We start from the raw sequence: 19989 nt of genomic DNA, 5'->3' as shown, positions 1-19989 counted from the left end.
GTAGCAGGCCAGTCTGGCTGTATTTTGATTTTGTGATAGTGAAATGCACTGTCTGTTGCAAATCATCATTCTCCCAACAAGTCGTCCTATAATCATGTGTTTACATATCCTCCCAGAAGGCCCAGTTATTCAGTAAAGCTTAAAGGCCCAGTTATTCAGTAAAGCTTAAAGGCCCAGTTATTCAGTAAAGCTTAAAGGCCCAGTTATTCAGTAAAGCTTAAAGGCCCAGTTATTCAGTAAAGCTTAAAGGCCCAGTTATTCAGTAAAGCTTAAAGGCCCAGTTATTCAGTAAAGCTTAAAGGCCCAGTTATTCAGTAAAGCTTAAAGGCCCAGTGCAGTCAATCTAGATTGTCCTGTGTTTTATGTATATTTGCACACTCTGAGGTTTGAATAATACTGTGAAATTGTGAAAATGATTATAATTCTCTATTAGTGCATGAGCTATTTTAAAAGGCGGACTGAAATTTCAGCCTGTTTTGGCCTGCCTGGTGACACTCAGATCACTACCAGACAGTCCTAGCAAAATTCTTGCTTGACAAATTGCTCTTTGCAAAGAAGCTGTTTAAACTTATTTTTTTTAAACAATTTTTATTGAAAACTATCACAGTAAGGTACTTCAATCATTTGATATTGAAGTAAAAACGACTGCATTGGATCTTTATAGGAAAATATCACTCTTGGTATTTGTTTCATTAGTTCAGTATTGATACAGTCCCACATTGTTTTGGTTATCAGCAATCAATATTCTAGATATAGAACTTTACAGAAAGTGCTAAACGCATCATACTGTGACACTAATGAAACTAATGAAACTAATACCTAAAGTTTGAGCACCTTAGAACCTAAATATTCAATATTACCTTTTATGTGTGGCATAAACACAACCAGTAACCATGTTTTAATCTGATTAGGCTACTTCAAAAGTCTCCTGTAGGTTACCTGCGCACTTTTGTCCAAAATATAATTCCAGCATCCAAACGTCATTTGATGAATGGAAATAGAAAATAGAAATCTGTTTACAAAACACCAAAAAAATATCACGGTCAAGAGATTGTCAAACCAAGCCTTTTGATACTGGGTACAAGGGAGGGATGTAGTTTCTGTTTGTTGAAATTTACATAGTCTATTTGATTGTGTTGGTGGTGAAAACGCAAACAATTATGTTGAAGTGCCCGAAGTCCGCATGCTTTGCTTATTGGTTGTGTGGTGCATTGTCACAAAAACCTGTTGGCGGACAATTTGTTGCATATATTTTATATATTTATAAAAGGTAGCATCAACATGTTGAAAATCTGTTTAATGACATAAGCCTACTCTGTTTTACGAGATATAAATCAGATCCATCCCAGTAGCCTACATTTTACGGTTTAAACGGGCAATCATAGTTCACATAACAGTAAAGTTATGTCATCTCTGCCAATCCTGTCAGAATGATTTTACTTGAAATATGATTAACTGCGCTCAAGCATAGTGGTCACGTGGGGCACCAATTCCGGGCGCTCTTGCGCAGTGTCCTGTAATAACGTTATCATTACACTAGTCTGCGCTTTAAGGTAGCCTAGCAACCTGCCTGACGTTGTGACATTTTAATTCTCTGTATGGTGGTGTAAGACTAACTCTCGGATTAATTACATAATTGACACGACAGAGGCTCAATTCATTTATGTAATCCTAGTCACAACGTCAGCTGAATTTGGGGGTTGAGATTCATCTTGGGTTCCTTTATTACGGTCGCCAGCTCTGACTCTATTCTTAATCAGACAGTCTCAGGACGGTGTGTAAGTGATGTTGGTTCCTCTCTAGGAAAACAGTTGCACTGGTCAGATGGCAGGTAAGCAGGATCGAGGCGCAGGCAACTGTCCCGTAAACTGAACAGTCGGTATCACGCGCGCAGAAGCTCCATCAGTAGTATATCTCAAGGATGCTGTGTTTACTGGACATCAGGCACGAATCTACTTGTTTTCACGTTTTAGGACACTAAACTCGCGTACCGGGAACAGCGCACGGTTTTTCACCTTTGACAGGTCGCGCTAGTGTCACTCACGGGCTGTCATTCGCCAGGGTATCGATTTGTCATTCCCCGGGGCGTAGTATATTTCAGATGAGTCTAGAAGAAAGCCGTTAACCGTAAAGTGCTGGTGTTTTGACGATTGAAAACCTGTAGATATGTCCCATATCATGGACTAATTCAATTGGATAAGTATTTCATCATGCCCTGCCTTGCGCCAGATTGAGACCGATTCACTGGCGAAGCATTTCACCTTGCAGATGAAAGGTAAATTATTTGTCACAGAGAGTGTGCGCAACCCCACAGCATGTCTGTATGTGATTATTATTGCATGTTGATTGATCATGCATTCTTGTTTTTAAATGTTCATAGTTCAGCGTGCCATAGCAAAGAGGTGCATGGCTGAGTAGACCTGTATCAAGTGATATTATAGATCATATGTCATCTCTGATATGTGACAGTTGAGTAGAAAATAATCTCTAGGTCAAGTGGTTTCCAACCTGTGGTCCATGGGGGTACTGCAGGTGGTCCGTGAATTGTTTTAATTTCTTTATTTTTAGAGAATAATTATTTTTAGATAATGTTTTCTTCCAAAAATAAATAACAGTTTAGGAAGTATAATGATGTTATAAGCAATTTGACATTACTTTTCACAAACACATTTTTAACAATAATAATAGGCCTTTAATTGGTTATATTCCCTGCAAATATGACCACAAATATATTTTATGTGAAAAAAACTAAATCCGCTGGTGCTGTGTGGACTAAGCTAGTAGGGCCTTGCAAGGACCAGCCGAGTTCGGTGTGGACGGCAATGGGTCCACCAGGCGGGCCTGTACACTGTAGCTGTATGGGGTATCAGGAGGTGAGGCATGTCTGAAACAATCAGCAGCAGAGGTTGAGCTTGGGCTACCCGTGGCAAAGGCTGCTTATGGAGGTGGTCGTATTGCTTTTGGTGGGAGTGTGTGGAAAGACCTAGGTTGTCAGCGGTCATATCTGATACTTCTTGAAAGGATTGAGCAGGGGAAACACGTCAAAGATAACTGAGGCACCTTGCAGTTGCACAACGTCTTGTCGAACTGTCCTGAGGGTGAAGGTCTCAGGCTTAGAATTGAGGTTAAGTTGTTGAACAGCCTGTGGCATTACTTTTGCTGATCGGTTGGGATAGGGCACGCTTAAACCTGGATGGAAGCCTGGTGCTGCTGGGACTGGATAAGGTATGCTTTGTCCCACAGTTAAGTAGGGTTCACCTGGAACAGGTTATGGTATAAATCCTGGTGCAGGATATGGCGCTGTGGATGCTGGTCCAGGGTATGAAGCCGCACGTGCTGGTCCGGTGTATGGAGCCATAGGTGTTGATCCTGGGTGCGGAACCACGGAAGCTGGAGCTGGGTGAGGAACCAGAGGAGCTGTAAGCAGGGTGTGGAACTACAGGAGCTGGAGCAGGGTGCGTAATCACGGGAGCTGGAGCAGGGTGCGTAACCATGGGAGCTGGAGCGTAACCATGGGAGCTGGAGCAGGGTGCAGACTCACAGGAGCTGGATGCTAAACCACGGGAGATGGAGAAAGGTGCAGAACCACGGGAGCTGCTGAGTGCCTCGGGTAGGCAGGGAAAGATGAGGTGAGTCTTCATAGGCTCCGCCTCTTTCTCCTAGGTTGGCGTGTTTTGGTTGTGTGAGTGGGATAGATGCAAAGCTGTCACATGATTCATCAGACAGTGCTGGTGAGGGGCTCCTCTGCTCTGATTGAGTCATCTGGGTTCTGGCTGCATCAACACCTTCATCTCTTTCTTTAAGAAAGGACGTGACAAGCTTGGCTAGATCTAGCTCATTAGCTACCTTCTGTAGATGCTGCTGCCTGTTCAATTGTGTAGCTATTGCTTCTCCGGCCCGATGAGCTTCCTCCTGTCGACGCTGAGTTTCTTCCTGTTGTCGCTGAGCTTCTCTGGCATCGGCTGCTACACGTCGACACGACGTCGACGTTGTGATCTTGCTCTAGCTGGCGTTGTAGGCCATTAAACTCCATGAGCTTCATTCTTTCCTCCAACATAGCTGCTTGGAAGTGGGATAGATCTGGGAAGCGGCTCACTGATAAGCTGGCACTTTATCTGGATCTGATAGCACCCCTCTCTGATCGGATGTCCGCTCGACTACTCCTTCGTCCAACTGATGGGGGTGCCTGAGTGGTGGGGAGATATTCAACAGCATAATCACCCAGGTGAGCTAGGGGGATGTCTTTATTGGATGGGTCCGTATGTGTCGGATCCATATCTTCAGGTTGTTTACTCAATCCAACTCTAAGGACCATGAATTAGAGGATGATGCCTCTGGAATTTATTCAGTGATTGAGTAGGTGAAGTTATGGAGATTGTACTCCTATTAGAGAGATGGTGAGAGAGAGAGTTCCTCAGTTTAGGATTCTTTAATGTTGATTGGAGAACCGCTTGGAACTACCCATCCCGGATCCGGGAGAATTGTCATCAACTACACTAATTAGCATAGCGCAACGGTCCAAAAATATGACTAGAAAATATTCATATTCATGAAATCACAAGTGAAATATAGTGAAACACAGCTTAGCCTTTTGTTAATCACCCTGTCATCTCAGATTTTGAAATGATGCTTTACAGCCAAAGCAAGACAAGCGTTTGTGTAAGTTTATCGATAGCCTAGCATAGCATTATGTCCAGCTAGCAGCAAGAAGCTTTGTCGCAAATCAGAAAAGCAATCAAATTAACCGTTTTTTATAATCAATCCTCAAGGTGTTTTTCAAATATCTATTCGATAATATATCAACTGGGACAATTGGCTTTTCAGTAGGAGCGAGGGGAAAAATGACTACCTCTGTCTTTTACGCAACAATCACTCAGAGCCCTCAGCTGGCCACTTACGGAATGTAGTAGTTTACGCTCATTCTTCAAAATAAATGCCTGAAACTACGTCTAAAGGCTGTAGACACCTTAGGGAAGCCACGGGAAAAGGAATCTGGTTGATATCCCTTTCAATGGGCAATAGGGATGCATAGAAAGACAGGGGTTTCAAAATAAGAGTCACTTCCTGATTGGATTTTCTCAGGATTTTGTCTGCAATATAAAATAAATAATGTCCAAAACTGAGAGTTGTGTTCACAGCTGTAGGTGGCAAGCTCTGCTTGGTAATGAAGTAAACACTCTGCCAGCTTGTGATAGCTGTGACATCATCACTGAGTTCTTAAAGGGACAGGCTTTCCTGCAGCTGCTGTAGGTCACTTGTAGTCCACCTATATGACTCCACCTCTTCTGAAACTAGGGGATAACGAGGGCTTCCAGGGGAGAATGAGGGATTCTGTGGCTCCCCTCTCATTGAAGCCACGGATGTTCAAGGCCGACCACGGTACTACAGGCATTGTCAGCAAACACTGTAGTGAATGGGAAAATGGCAATCTTTGTGGGGGAAAAAAATCAAAGACAATCATGGTACGTAATTGCTTCTAATACACCAGATGTATGCTCTTCAACCGATTTATTTCAAAATTGCACACAAGGTAAATTATAAGGATTATTGAATTGCTAATAGCAGCCTGCAGTACCCCAGCCACCTTCAACTTGAGTTACTCAATGAGAAAGGGTAGCACTGAGCTAGCCTGCAACCACACTTCCTGGAGTACCTCAAACTGTGCATGTTATGTATCCATGAGATGCCATCCTAACCAACACCATTTGGCTTCAATGTGCTATTGAGTCTTCACATAGTAATGATTGGTGTCATGTGATCGATGGCTGTCTATTCAATGGCTGAATCAACATGTATATAGCCACTAACAACAACATTTGTGATGGCTTTTTTCTTTCCAATATATTGCTTTATTGACAGTGACACACCTTCCATGACCACAACCACAATCTATTATGTTTAGGCTACCCTTGCACATTCAAGTGGTCACATGTACCCTTCCGTTTCCAGAGCCACCTCTGAATGTCTTGAATAAATCAGGGGAGGTATTTAATTTATGGAGGTTGGCGGACAAACAATATGTTTTAGTAAGTGAGCTGTTCTTGCTGTCACTGGCATCTTATTGGCTGATTCTCATAGAGTGAGGGCTACTATGTAGCCTACTTAATGTCATGTGACCCATTGAGTTCTTGTGCTATATCTACTGCTGCAGTGGGTTAGTGTTCTGTCTGAGACTCTCGCTGCCACACATAGTGTGTGTGTGTTAGAGTGTGTTAGAGATATACATTGTTCTACCTGCATTTTCTGAGGCAGAGGGGCACGATAGATTAGTTTGAAGAGTAGAAAAGCCCACCCTTCCCCTCCATAACATACAGTAGTTGAAAGGGAAGATGCAAGGAGGGAATGGAGCAGGGAGTAATGGGATAGAAAGGGGGTTGGACTAGGGGACTGAAATGTGTTGCTAAGCAACAGGAAAGTAGACATGGATTGGGGTAGAAAGTTGGTTCCCACCGACTGCCTATGGTTTAGTATGGTTATGATGTCAGCTGTGATGTCTGGGGACTGGGGGGCAGGAGGTGGACAGGTACTCAGTGTGAGCCAGTTCCCTCACCCCCTTCTGGCTCCATGCCAATTCCCCCTCCCAGTCAGGCCACAGGGTTCGGTGTTAGATGGAGACAGTCTGTGACCAGAGGGGGATGAGGGAAGGGGTTGTGAAGGAAAAACAAACACAGGTCTCTCATCTTCTCATTCTACATTTGCATCGGTTACACAACCAGCTCAGCAGACTGCACATTCCTCTCTCTTGTAATTGCTCTCCCATCTGTTCAATCTCTTTATCTAACAAACGCTCTTCCATCCCTTCCACATGATTTGTGGTTACTAATCAGGTTGATGGATCAAATGCAGCAGAAACAAAGCAGTATAGATCCAGCAAGAGTCTCTAGACAACCTGGATTGAATGCTGTTCCAGGACCTGCTCTACCACTACAGCCAACAGCCCGGGACACCTCTATGACCTGTCCCATAGTGGGATCTGGGAAACTCCCAGGAATGGGTCCAATTCAGGCCTCAGGTGTACGTGAGACGCTAGACCCAGTGAGGCCGGAGCATGTACAGCCTGGGTCCAGTGCTGCAGTTCCAGTCAACATCAGCCGTCCTAGACCTACTGCGCTGAATTCCTCCAGAGGTCCAGAGGCTGATATGAAGGATAAGGCCTTTATTCCAAACCGCATTCCTGGACCACACAGCCCCATCTCCCTGTCCCAGTCCCCCATAGAGTCTTCCCAGTTGTCCCGCAGTCCTCAGAGTCCTCATAGCACTCAGCCTTACACCAGCCAGTCTTACCTCATCCCACAGCCTAACCTGCCTCAGCCTTGCCTCACCCCGCCATCCAGCCTCAGCCACAAACCAGGCTCCAGTCCACAACCCCAGGGGACCAGATCCCCTGGGGGCGCTGTGAAGAACCAGCTACAGACTGACAAGACTGAAGGAGAAACAGATTACGGCTTCAGGTGAGACAGATCACGAATGATGACGCCAAGTACTATTTCAGTAGCACGCCCACCGTATATTACATTTGTTCTAAAGTTTTTGTTCTACTCCCTGACTAAATACAGTAACATGTTGTTGTCTCCATGGAGATTGTTCTCTCTTTCCGTCCTTGGCATGGCAAACGAGCTAGGCAGAAGCCAGCCTCCGGTATAGAAGCCATTTGCAGGATGATGGGTTGATATGAGCCAGAATGTGTCATATGAATCAAATGCCATTCATCTCAGTAAGAACCATCTGAACTAGACAGAATGCATACAGGCTGCACATTTCCTTGACAGAGGTCCCAGACAGTTCTCTCTCTCTCTCCCCTTCTGTTCATTCACAACCACTTTTACTGATATTAGATTGGATTGTTCCTGTAGGTGCAGTACCCTAGGGTCAAGGGATTGGCTATAATGTGTTCACTGGTCACTTGACATTTTGAGTCAAGTAAGAGTACAGTATGGGTTCAACACTTAACATTGAGCTATACATTATTACACAATAATTACATTACTGCACAGTTATGATTGCAAATCTACACTACAAAAGTATGTAGACACCCCTTTCCAATTAGTGGATTCAGCTATTTCAGCCACACCCGTTGCTGACGGGTGTAAACAATCGAGCACACCGACATGCAATCTCCATAGACAAACACTGGCAGTAGAATGGCACATATTGAAGAGCTTAGTGACATTCAACGTGGCACCATCATAGGATGCCTCCTTTCCAACAACTCCGTTCGTCAGATCTCTGCCCTGCTAGAGCTGCCCCGGTCAACTGTAAGTGCTGTTATTGTGAAGTGGAAACGTCTAGGAGCAAGAACGGCTCAGCAGCAAAGTGGTAGGCCACACAAGCTCACAGATCAGGGCAGATGAGTGCTGAAGTGCGTAGCGCGTAAAAAGTCCTCGGTTGCAACACTCACTACCAAGTTCCAAAATGTCTCTGGAAGCAACGTCCGCACAAGAACTGTTCGTTAGGATTTCCATGGCCGAGCAGCCACATACAAGCCTAAGATTACCATGCGCAATGCCAAGAGTTGGCTCGAGAGCAGTGGAACCACGTTCTCTTGAGTGATGAATCACGCTTCACCATCTGGCAGTCTGATGGACAAATCTGTATTTGGAGGATGCCAGGAGAACGCAACTTGCTTCAATGCATAGTGCCAACTGTAAAGTTTGGTGGAGTACGAATAATGGTCTGGGGCAGTTTTTCATGGTTCGGGCTAGGCCTCTTAGTTCCAGTGAAGGGATATCTTAACGTTACAGCATTACATTCTGGACGATTCTGTGCTTCTAATTTAGCGGCAACAGTTTTGGGAAGGCCCTTTCCTGTTTCAACATGACAATGCCCCCGTGCACAAAGCGAGGTCCATACAAAAATGGTTTGTCGAGATCGGTGTGGAAGAACTTGACTGGCCTGCACAGAGCCCTGACCTCAGCCCCATCAAATACCTTTGGGATGAATTGGAATGCTGACTGAGAGCTAGGCCTAATCGCCCAAGCAAGTCCCCGCAGCAATGTTCTAACTAGTGGAAAGCCTTCCCAGAAGAGTGGAGGCTGTTATAGCAGCAAAGGGGGGACCAACTCCATATTACTGCCCATGATTTTGGAAATAGATGTTCGACGAGCAGGTGTCCACATAATTTTGGGCATGTAGTGTATGTAAAGTTTAACTAATGTATGTAGTTTTACTGATAATGTAGGATGTGCATTACCCCCGGTGTCGTCCTCTGATAGGGTTCACATTGTCACATGGAATGTGGGCTCTGCTCTTCCTCCTGATGACATCACCTCTCTGTTTGGGCCGCATGCTGGCGATGGGAGCACAGACATGTTTATCATTGGGTGAGCTTCTACTCCAATCAAAACGGTGCCAGCATTCAATGTCTCCTCCATCATACCTCTATCACTGTTCTGATCTCTCATCTACTACTGATGTCACCTCATCTAATCATCCAAACATTCTCCTCATTCCTCTTCTCCTCCCACTGAGTTATGAGTTGTTCTCCCTATCTTCCTCCCCACTCAGGCTACAGGAAGTGAACTCTATGATTAACAAGCGGCTGAAGGATGCTCTCTTCACCGACCAGTGGAGTGAACTCTGCATGGACACACTGAGTCGATTTGGATATGTGCTGGTCAGTAAAGAGTTAACTCGCAAGGTTGTGCCAGGCCAGTCACTGTCTCAATCTATGTGGATACAGTTACTCTCTATTTCTCTCTCTCCCTCTCTCTCACCTCCCCCTCTATCGCTATAGGTGACGTCCCAGCGTATGCAGGGGGTGCTGTTGCTGGTGTTCTCAAAATGTTGTCATCTTCCATTTCTGAGGGGTTTGCAGACAGAGAAAACACGCACAGGCCTCGGGGGCTACTGGGTGAGTGTCACCCTGGCAACCCCTGCTCTAAAATAGGAGCTTGTTGTTAAATGTAGAGTCCAAAAACCCTTGTTCACAAATACGTACAGTGTATACGGAAAATATTCAGACCCCTTGACTTTTCCATATTTTGTTATGTTACAGCCTTATTCTAAAATGTATTAAATTGTTGTTGTTTTTCAATCTACACACAATAGCCCATAATGACAAAGCAAAGATAGGTTTTTAGACATTTTGGCAAATTTCTAAAAAATAACTTAAATATCACATTTATATAAGTATTCAAACTCTTTACTCAGAACTTTGTTGAAGCACCTTTGGAAGTGATTACAGCCTTGAGTCTTCTTGGATATGATGTTACAAGCTCCGCACACCTGTGGTTGAAGAGTTTCTCACATTCTTCTCTGCAGATCCACTCAAGCTCTGTCAGGTTGGAGGGGGAGTGTCACTGCACAGCTATTTTCAGGTCTTTCCAGAAACGTTTGATCGGGTTCAAGTCTGTGCTCTGGCTGGGCCACTTGAGGACATTCAAAGACTTACCCCGACACCACTCCTGCGTTGTCTTGACTGTGTGCTTAGGGTCGTTGTCCTGTTGGAAGGTGAACCTTTGCCCCAGTCTGAGGTCCTGAGCACTCTAAAGCAGGTTTTCTTCAAGGATCTCTCTGTACTTTGAGCTGTTCACCTTTCCCTCAATCGTGACTAGTCTCCAAGTCCCTGCCTCTGAAAAACACCCACACAGCATGATGCTGCCACCACCTTGCTTCACAGTAGGGATGGTGCCAGGTTTTCTCCAGACGTGATGCCTGGCATTCAGGCCAAAGAGTTAAAACTTGTTTCTCATGGTCTGGGAGTCCTTTAGGTGCCTTTTGGCAAACTCCAAGCAGGCTGTCATGTGCCTTTTACTCAGGAGTGGCTTCCGTCTAGCCACTGTACCATAAAGAACTGATTGGTGGAGTCCTGCAGAGATGGTTGTCCTTCTGAAAGCTTCTCCCATCTCCACAGAGGAACTCTGGAGCTCTGTCAGAGTGACCATCGGGTTCTTGGTCACCACCCTGACCAAGGCCCTTCTCACCCGATTGCTCAGTTTGGCCGGGCGAACAGCTCTAGGAAGAGTCTTGGTGGTTCCAATCTTCTTCCATTAAGAATGATGGAGGCCACTGTGTTCTTGGGGACGTTCAATGCTGCAGACATTTTTTTGGCACCCATCTCAAGGATGATCAATGGAAAGATGATGCATCAGAGCTCAAGTTTGAGTCTCATAGCAAAGGGTATGAATACTTATGTCAATACGGTATCTGTTTTTTATCTCTAATACATTTGCAAAACTTTCTAAACTGTTTTTGATTTGTGATTATAGGGTATTGTGTGTAGAATGATGAGGACATAAATAAATGTAATCCATTTTAGAATAAGGCTGTAACGTAACAAAATATGGAAAAAGTTAAGAGGTCTGAATACTTTCTGAATGCACTGTAGCTTTTAAATTGCATCAAAATATGTTAATATGCCAGGGAGAGAGAAAAGAGGAGTGTGTGTGTGTGTGCATGCGTGTGCGTGCGTGACCTTCCTGAGCGTGTTGATGTCAGCATCAGTTCTGGCTGCCGGAGCAGTCTCCTTCTCCCTGAGGTCAGTGCAGCAGGACTGTCTGGCTCTTTGATGCAGACGATACCAAAATGCCATCTGTCCTTTCATCCTTATCACAGTGGATGTTTGATTAAAGGCTGGTAGAGCATCCATCTTTTATCCATCAGTGTGTGTTACATTTTCATACTCTCTCTCTATTCCCCTCCCCCAGGGTAATAAAGGGGGTGTAAGTGCGAGGATGACGATGTTCGGCCACCCGGTGTGTTTCCTGAACTGTCATCTGCCGGCTCACATGCGGAACCTGGAGCAGCGCATGGAGGACTTTGGAAGCATTCTGCAGCAACAGCAGTTTGAGGGCGGGACCGCCTCGGGTGTGCTGGACCACGAGTGGGTCATTTTGATTGGAGAGGGCTGATGTAAACAGTATGTCTAGGACCAGGAGTTTATCCCACCTGACCACCTATGGGAGTTTTTTTGGTGACGTTTTACTTGACAACCCAGCATTATAACACGTTATGACACAGTCATAACCATTTAATAAAAGCTGACATAACTTGTCATAGCATATATTTAGACCTGTCATAGCATATATTTAGACCTGTTATGACATATATTGCATTTTTTTATGGCAGGTTATGACACCTACATAAGACTGTCAAAACCCACAAAACCAAGCACAGTAGTTATTATATGGCTGGTTATGACACCTACATAAGAGTGTAAAACCCACATAACCTACCACACAAGGCAAAACATTCCATTACACCACATCCTACATGTCAACCGTATGTTTATGTTATATCATTATTATTTTTTGGACCATATTAAATTAGCATTGTATATGCGCACCCCATTGATAGTAGACATTCACCTACCCCAATGCACTGTTGCTGATGACTGGGATGAATACAGGAGTATATTTCAGGAGCAGGACAAGACATCCTCTTTTTGACTGATGACTGACATAAGAGCATTTACGTGACAGGCCTATCTCAATCAATCAAATGTATTTATAAATGTTACGTCAGCAGATGTCACAAAGTGCTTATACAGAAACCCAGCCTAAAACCCCAAAAGGCAAGCAATGCAGATGTACAGTAGAAGCACGGTGACGAGGAAAAGCTCCCTAGAAAGGCAGGAATTGAGGAAGAAACCTAGAGAGGATATATGTGATAATGCTTCTTGACAGTGTCATAAAGTGTATTTTCTTAGTCTAAGTAAAGTGACACAGGATGGTCATAATGCTTCATGACAGTGTCATAAATTGTATTTTCTTAGTCTAAGTAAGTGACACAGGATGGTCATAATGCTTCTTATGTAGGTGTCATAACCAGCCATAAAATAACGCAATATATGTGTAAAAATATGTCATGACAATGTTAGAACGATATTATGACAGATTATGACAAGTTATGACATGGTTATGCCCGTGTCATAACGTGCTATGAAACTGGGTTTCAAGTAAAGTTTCACACTTTTTTTTAAAATCAAGTAGTTTTTTCATGTGGTCAAGGTCAGGTCAGGTGGTTAGGTCATGTGTGGTCAGGAAATACTCCTGGTCATAATTATCAAATCAAATTAAATGTTATTTGTCACATGCCCCGAATACAACAGGTGTAGGTAGACCTTACAGTGAAATGCTTACTTACAAGCCCTTACTTAACCAACAATGCAGTTTTAAGAAAATCCCTAAAAAATTAAGAGATAAGAATAACAAATAATTAAAGAGCAGCAGTAAATGACAATAGCGGGGCTATATACAGGGTGTACCGGTACAGAATCAATGTGTCAATGTGCGGGGGGTAATTGAGGTAATTGTGTACATGTAGGTAGAGTTATTAAAGTGGCTATGCGTGGGGTGGGGGCAATGCAAATAGTCTGGGTAGCCATTAGCTGTTCAGGAGTCTTATGGCTTGGGGTAGAAGCTGATTAGAAGCCTCTTGGACTGCTACCGCTTGCCGTGTGGTAGCAGAGAGAACAGTTTATGACTAGGGTGGCTGGAGTCTTTGACAATTTTTAGGGCCTTCATTTGACACTGCCTGGTATAGAGGTCATGGATGGCAGGATCTCGGCTGTGCTTCCCTTTGTAGTCTGTAATAGTTTGCAAGCCCCGCCACATCCGCCGGTGTTGTACAATTTTTCCTAAGTCCTGTATAGACACTTTGCCTATTTGATGGTTCATCGGAAGGCATAGCGGGATTTCTTATAAGCTTCCGGGTTAGAGTCCCACTCCTTCAAAGCGGCAGCTCTAGCCTTGAGCTCCGTGCGAATGTCACCTGTAATCCATGGCTTCTGGTTGGGGTATGTACGTACGGTCACTGTGGGAACGACGTCCTCGATGCACTTATTGATAAAGCCAGTGACTGATGGGGTGTACTCCTCAATGCCATCGGAGGAATCCCGAGAACATATTCTAGTCTGTGCTAGCAAAACATTCCTCTAGTTTAGCATCTGCTTCATCTGACCACTTTTTTTTATAGACCGAGTCACTGGTGCTTCCTGCATTCATTTTTGCTTGTAAGCAGGAATCAGGAGGATAGAGTTATGGTCAGATTTGCCAAATGTAGGGCGAGGGGGAGCTTTGTACGTGTCTCTGTGTGTGGAGAAAAACTGGTCTAGATTTTTTTCCCCTCTAGTTGCACATTTAACATGCTGATAGAAATTAGGTAAAACTGATTTAAGTTTCCCTGCATTAAAGTCCCCAACCACTAGGAGCGCCGCCTGAGCATTTTCCTGTTTGCTTACGGCGGAATACAGCTCATTGAGTGCGATTTTAGTGCCAGCCTCGGTCTGTGGTGTTATGTAGACAGCTATGAAAAATACAGATGAAAACGCTCTAGGTAGATAGTGTGGTCTACAGCTTATCATTATATACCGAACCTTAGGCGAGTAAAACCCTGAGACTTCCTTATATATCATGCACCAGCTATTCTTTACAAATATGCACAGGCCACCGCCCCGTGTCTTACCAGAGGCTGCTGTTCTGTCCTGCCGAAAGCGTGTATAACCCGCCAGCTGTATGTTCTTAATGTCGTCATTCAGCCACGACTGGGTGAAACATAAGATATTACCGTTTTTAATGTCCCGTTGGTAGGATATACGTGCTTTCAGTTCGTCCCATTTATTTTCCAGCAATTGAATGTTAGCTAGCATAATGGAAGGCAAGGGCAGATTAGCCACTCGTCGCCTGATCCTCACAAGGCATCCTGATCTCTTTCCGCGAAACCTACATTTCCTTTTCCAGCGAATCACAGGGATCTGGGCCTGGTCGGGTGTTCGTAGTATATCCTTCGCGTCCGACTCATTGAAGAATAACTCCTCGTCCAATTTGAGGTGAGTAATCCCAGTTCTGATGTCCAGAAGCTCTTTTATCGGTCACAAGAGACGGTAGCAGCAACATTATGTACAAAACAAGTTACGAACAACGCGGAAAAACTAACATGGTTGCTTAAGAGCCTATAAGACGGCAGCCCTACCCTCCGGCGACATCTTTGAGCCTGGTGTTCTGATGATCAGTTGTTGGCTCATAGTGGTGAAATGGTCCTGTGTTCTTCTCCCAGCGTGGTGTTCTGGTTTGGAGATCTTAACTTCCGCATAGAGGACTATGACATTCATGTGGTGAAGAGTGCCATTGACAGCAATAAACTACCTTTGCTGTGGGAGAGAGACCAGGTGAGAAATCTGTCAGTTATTTGACATTTAAAAAAAAGAGTCCAAATGGAATTTTCTTTGAAAACAGAGTACCAAATGGAAGTCATGTTTATCTTTGAAAACAGAGTACCAAATGGAAGTCATGTTTATCTTTGAAAATAATGACTGTTGGTTAATTATCAGCAGAGATAGCTATAGCACCAACAAAAATGAACATACACCCAAAAATATTCAATCACAGTGGCTGCATCAAGTCAAGCAAACTATTTTGATGATTCAATTGTATTGTCTATGTCTCTCTTTCCCTTGCTCTCTTTCTCTTCATTCTCACATGTTTGTTTTGCAGCTCAACATAGCCAAAAACAGTGAGTCCATCTTAGACGGCTTCTTAGAAGGCCCTCTCAAATTCCCCCCCACGTATAAGTTTGATGTGGGGACACACACATACGACACCAGGTATGTGATACTGTGTAGAGCAATAAATGGTGTGTGATTGATGTGACGCTCCCTTTTTAATGACTTGCTATGATATAGGGGGTAGTTTAGTGTTAGGACACAGTTACGCAACGCACCACCAGGATACACGTCCACACTCCATCCCCAGGTGGCAGCACCAACCGGGTCAAGGGCTGTGCTCTGCCAGGAAGCCTGGAGAAGTTGACGGGTGTGAGCAATAAGGATGACGTGTGTGTGTGTGTGTGTGTGTGTGTGTGTGTGTGTGTGTGTGTGTGTGTGTGTGTGTGTGTGTGTGACCAGATGCTTCTCAGCCTGTCAGTGTTTGGTGTTGTTTTGTGTTAGTTAGCCTCTTTATTTTAGGCGTGCCTCTTTGTAGTTTTCTTTTTTTGGGGGGGGTGGATTAGCTTTAATATTGCGGATAGATTCTTGCTTCCATCAATGTAATTGTCTGCATCATTTCCAATGCCCCATATATTTTTGGGGTAAATATATATCTATATACATACATATACATATATATATACATAAACATTCATACATTCTTTGTAGTTTTCTTTTGTTTTTATTTATTTTGGGTTACCACTTTGAACGTATACTAATCAGCTTGGCCGACCATGGGAGTCATGACTGAGGTGACCCTGAACCTAAGGTAAGGTTTCTGTATCCTGGGTACATGCATTCAACACCTGGTTACATACGCTTACTTCTCACATTTATGCACACATCAAATCAGGTTACAGACCTTGTAGCTAGGCCTTAGACATAATAAGTGCAGCAAAATAAGTTGTCAAGTTATTGGTTTCATATTAACACCTCTATTGACGGATTCACTGACCTCCAATTCCCACTTATCTCTCTCTCTGTTCCTCTCACAGCAGTAAGAAGCGAAAGCCAGCATGGACAGACCGTATCCTGTGGCGTCTGCGTTGTACGGGCTCCCCTGTTCCTACCCACAATGCTGCGCTGCAGCATGGCCTGACCTCTTGGCTGGGTGGGTCAACCAAGGTGGTGCAACATTCCTACCGCAGTCACATGGGCTACACCTGCAGCGATCACAAGCCTGTCTCTGCTGTCTTCTCATTACATGTAAGTCCAACCTCCCTGTGACCCCTGGACTCTCACCCCAGCAGTCAGTGTTTGATGTTTATCCAGATATGGTGAAAAACCTTTACTGTTACATTATAGCCTTAGAAAGTCATCACATAAGAATCACCCTCTGAAATGATCTTTCTATCTCTGTTTATTTTTCACTCTCATGCTCTCTCCCTCAGTTCCCATTTAAAGTGGACCTTCCTCTTGTAACGTTAGAGCATGTGAAGGAGTGGACTAAGGTTTCTGACGCTACAGTCAGATTCACTGTGATGTCCAACGTCCAGCGCAGCTCATGGGACTGGGTTGCAATATACAAGGTAACTGTGACTTCAACTTCAAGGCAGTGACATTTAATATTTTCTCTCACACAATATCTATAGTTTATTAGGGCTATGCATAATTGTTCCATGGTCAATTGAAGTCTGTGATTTGTCTACACAGGTTGGGTTCAAACATCACAAGGACTATGTAACATATGTGTGGGCCAAAGCAGATCATGGGTCACAGGTATGATACAAAGCCTGACAAACATACTCCCACAAACTCAACCTCAGACATCCATTGAGATGAGAAGACATTTATCCACACGTCCACTGACTATGTTTCCATTTTCTCTATTTGTAGTTTTCTTCACTCTCTTCCCCTTTCTCTCAGGTGACATTTACAGAGGAGGATTTACCCAGGGATGCAGGGGAATACATTTTGGGTTTCTACAGTAATAACATGAACACTATTATCGGTGTGACATCGCCCTTTCAGGTCAGAACCCTTCCTGACGTTTTCGTTCCTGTGTTGTTCAATGAACAGAGAATAAAGCAGTTGCTGTCTGCCATTCAGTTCTGCTGGATATTTCTACTTTTCTCCTAATTTTGTTCCCTACCACACTTTTCTCTTACCCAAACTTTGTCCATCTCCTGTAGATCCATGTTCCTGTGCGCAGCCCGACAGCCACAACAGTATGCTGCTCAGACAGTTCTGACGTCAGCTCGGAGGATGACAGCACACTGGTCCTGCTGGCCCCTGCTAGCTCCCGCAGCCCAAGCCCTGGAAAAATAAAACACCACCATCGCCACCGCCGCAGCCACAGTCCTGCTCACTCCAACACCCCCATGCCCTCCCTGCAGAGCCTCAGCCTGCACCCTCGTCCCCCAGAGGGGCTCCCAAGCAGCCGCTCGCCCTGCTCTGCTGCTAAGAAGGAGCGCCTGGTGTCCCCCCAGGACACCCTGCCATCGCCCATCAGCCCGCTCTCCCCCCGCAGCCCTGTGTCCCCTGGAGGCGGGGTCTCAGTCCCAGAGGCTCTAATCGCTGCCATCCTGGGGGAGCATAGACCAACTCAGGTCACCCCCACAGGGGGCAGGTCACCAGGCAAGACTGGAGAGACAAGTTTATGAGGAGCCCAACCAACACTATCTGTGGGGTCATGAATATGCAGAGACATTAAAGGTTGAATTCAATACATATCGAATAATTATTGTGGAAGATCCGCATTATAGCTCGAAATTTAAAGGCAATGTTCCCGCTTTCACGGAGACCGTGTTCTCGGAAAACGCTGCATGTCGGCTCAATAGGAAATTACCCTTAAATTTGTTTCTGCGATACAGATTGAATCTAGCCCTAAGATAAGACTGTTGAAATGAGGGCCAGTAAACACCATATGATGATAGTATCTAGGGCTGATATGGTCCATTATTTCTATGCTGATCTGACCTCACACTGTCACTGCACTCATAAAAGCAGTGCATTGTACGAGTTGTAGTTTACAACATTCCACATGGTGGTCAACCAGTTGTCTCTATTTCTTAAAACCTGTTAAATGTAATGTCAAAATGTAGATTTCCGTCTAAATAGACATACCCAAAAGTAATTACTTATTATGAGAGGGCCATAAACAATACCAGCTAATGCTTAGCTGAGGATACAAGGAGGAGGATACAATAATACAAGCTGAGGATACAAGCTGAAGTACACAGTGCAAATATGAAACATCATATATATATATATATATATATGTATTTGTTTTCCTATTCAACAAAAGTGGGGAAATATGGATTTTAATTATTGAAATGCTTTCAAAATATAGTAACAATGAAATTATAAACGACTTACTCTAAGATTTCATCTTATAACTAAAATAAATATGATCATACAAAATTGGCACCATTTCAAATAACTGACGACAGACTTTTCACCCCAACATCCTCTGAGAGACGCAGAGACGCCATTCAAATTCCAGCAGACTCGTGACGACAGCTTTAAGCACAAAGTGATTTCGTCCCTATGTGACCAAGAGAAAGTGACATTGTTTCAATTCTACGAAATAATTTTGTATTTTTTCATGTTGTGAGCTCTAAATCCACTTGAGAACATTACAGCGAGATGAGACTGCTTTATCTGCAATCGCTAGGCTATCCGTTTCACATGCAATTTCACATACTGAATGTCAGCTGAGGGCGGAGACAACCAGAGCTTTCACGGAGTTCACAGCAATTTATATTGTGCCGTTCACAGAGCGCTCTGTACACAAAAATGTTGTTCGGAATCGGTCCAGAACTGCTCAAAGTCCCCTAAATATCAATTTACATCTAAGAGCAATCTACTTATCAGTGACTCCATCCTGTAGGGAGCTAGTCCAAATCGCTAAAAGTTTAAGCGTTACCCCAAGTGCTGCTATACAGACTCGTATCAATACTGTATGTACACAAATGTAAAACCAAAGCAAGAGTAAATCTGCAATTTACATTATTGTTGTTATATAGTAAATTGAAGGGATGTCTGTAAATATGCTCTACCTATCGGCCTGGATCACTTGGTGTGGTATTATATCTGTCTTTCTATACTCCCAAGCTCCAATTTCTATTAAAGTGGTTTGTTTCTGAATCTTCCCATCTTGTGTGTGTATATGTGTAGCACTGTACATGTTTGAGAAAAAAATATTGTCTTATTTTCAGAGTTAAGACTTCTAATGGTTTAGTGGTTTGTTTTGGTTGTTGAAATATTGGTTGTGTGAGGGTGTCTGAAGAAAATAAAATGAACAACATGAAAAAGAGACTTGATTTTGTATTATCATTATCACAGAACATTCAATTGGACAGCTCATAATTATTATGTGCAAAGAGTCCACAGGTTTTGTAACAATGATCTTTATATTTTCATATTGCACATGTGAGGTTCAACTCATTGTCATCATATCTTCAGCAAACTAGAAGGTTAATATATAACTGTAAATGCCATCTCCTGGTCAGCTTCTTCTTTTTTTCACACAGTCTGTCACACAATGTTTGGTGTACTTATGTTCCAAATTTTTCTGATGTTATTAGGATTTTTTATTTTGCAGGAGATCAACTTTAATGTTGCAG

At 43.8% G+C, this 19989-nt stretch overlaps 1 protein-coding gene across 2 annotated transcripts; it reads left to right on the top strand.

The window, feature by feature from the left end:
- Positions 1-1597: 1597 nt before the first annotated feature.
- On the top strand, positions 1598-19679 carry LOC118387640 (inositol polyphosphate 5-phosphatase K-like). 2 transcript variants are annotated; one of them, XM_035776212.2, is made up of 13 exons: positions 1598-2275; positions 6828-7451; positions 9213-9320; positions 9505-9613; positions 9734-9850; positions 11646-11821; positions 14995-15106; positions 15432-15541; positions 16417-16627; positions 16813-16950; positions 17075-17140; positions 17288-17392; positions 17554-19679. In XM_035776212.2, exons 2-13 carry the CDS (start codon positions 6832-6834, stop codon positions 18022-18024), a joined length of 2343 nt encoding a protein of 780 aa, XP_035632105.1. In that variant the 5' UTR covers positions 1598-2275; positions 6828-6831; the 3' UTR covers positions 18025-19679. The 2 variants fall into 2 exon arrangements, with proteins under 2 accessions (XP_035632105.1, XP_035632104.1); XM_035776211.2 differs by lacking the exon at positions 1598-2275 and adding an exon at positions 5291-5462.
- Positions 19680-19989: the final 310 nt, after the last annotated feature.

Source organism: Oncorhynchus keta, chromosome 9 (assembly GCF_023373465.1).
Source record: "Oncorhynchus keta strain PuntledgeMale-10-30-2019 chromosome 9, Oket_V2, whole genome shotgun sequence".
NCBI lineage: Eukaryota > Metazoa > Chordata > Actinopteri > Salmoniformes > Salmonidae > Oncorhynchus > Oncorhynchus keta.
The sequence above is the reverse complement of the archived record's forward strand: the minus strand, read 5'-3'. Positions and strand labels throughout refer to the sequence as shown.

What these genes read in the sequence shown, in the direction of transcription:
- LOC118387640 (XM_035776211.2), top strand. Translation starts at nt 5,422, where the DNA reads ATGGCAATCTTTGTGGGGGAAAAAAATCAAAGACAATCATG. An exon ending in AAAAATCAAAGACAATCATG is followed by an intron (nt 5,463 to 6,827) that starts GTACGTAATTGC and finishes GTTACTAATCAG; the next exon opens with GTTGATGGATCAAATGCAGC. An exon ending in TGCTGTGGGAGAGAGACCAG is followed by an intron (nt 15,107 to 15,431) that starts GTGAGAAATCTG and finishes TTTGTTTTGCAG; the next exon opens with CTCAACATAGCCAAAAACAG.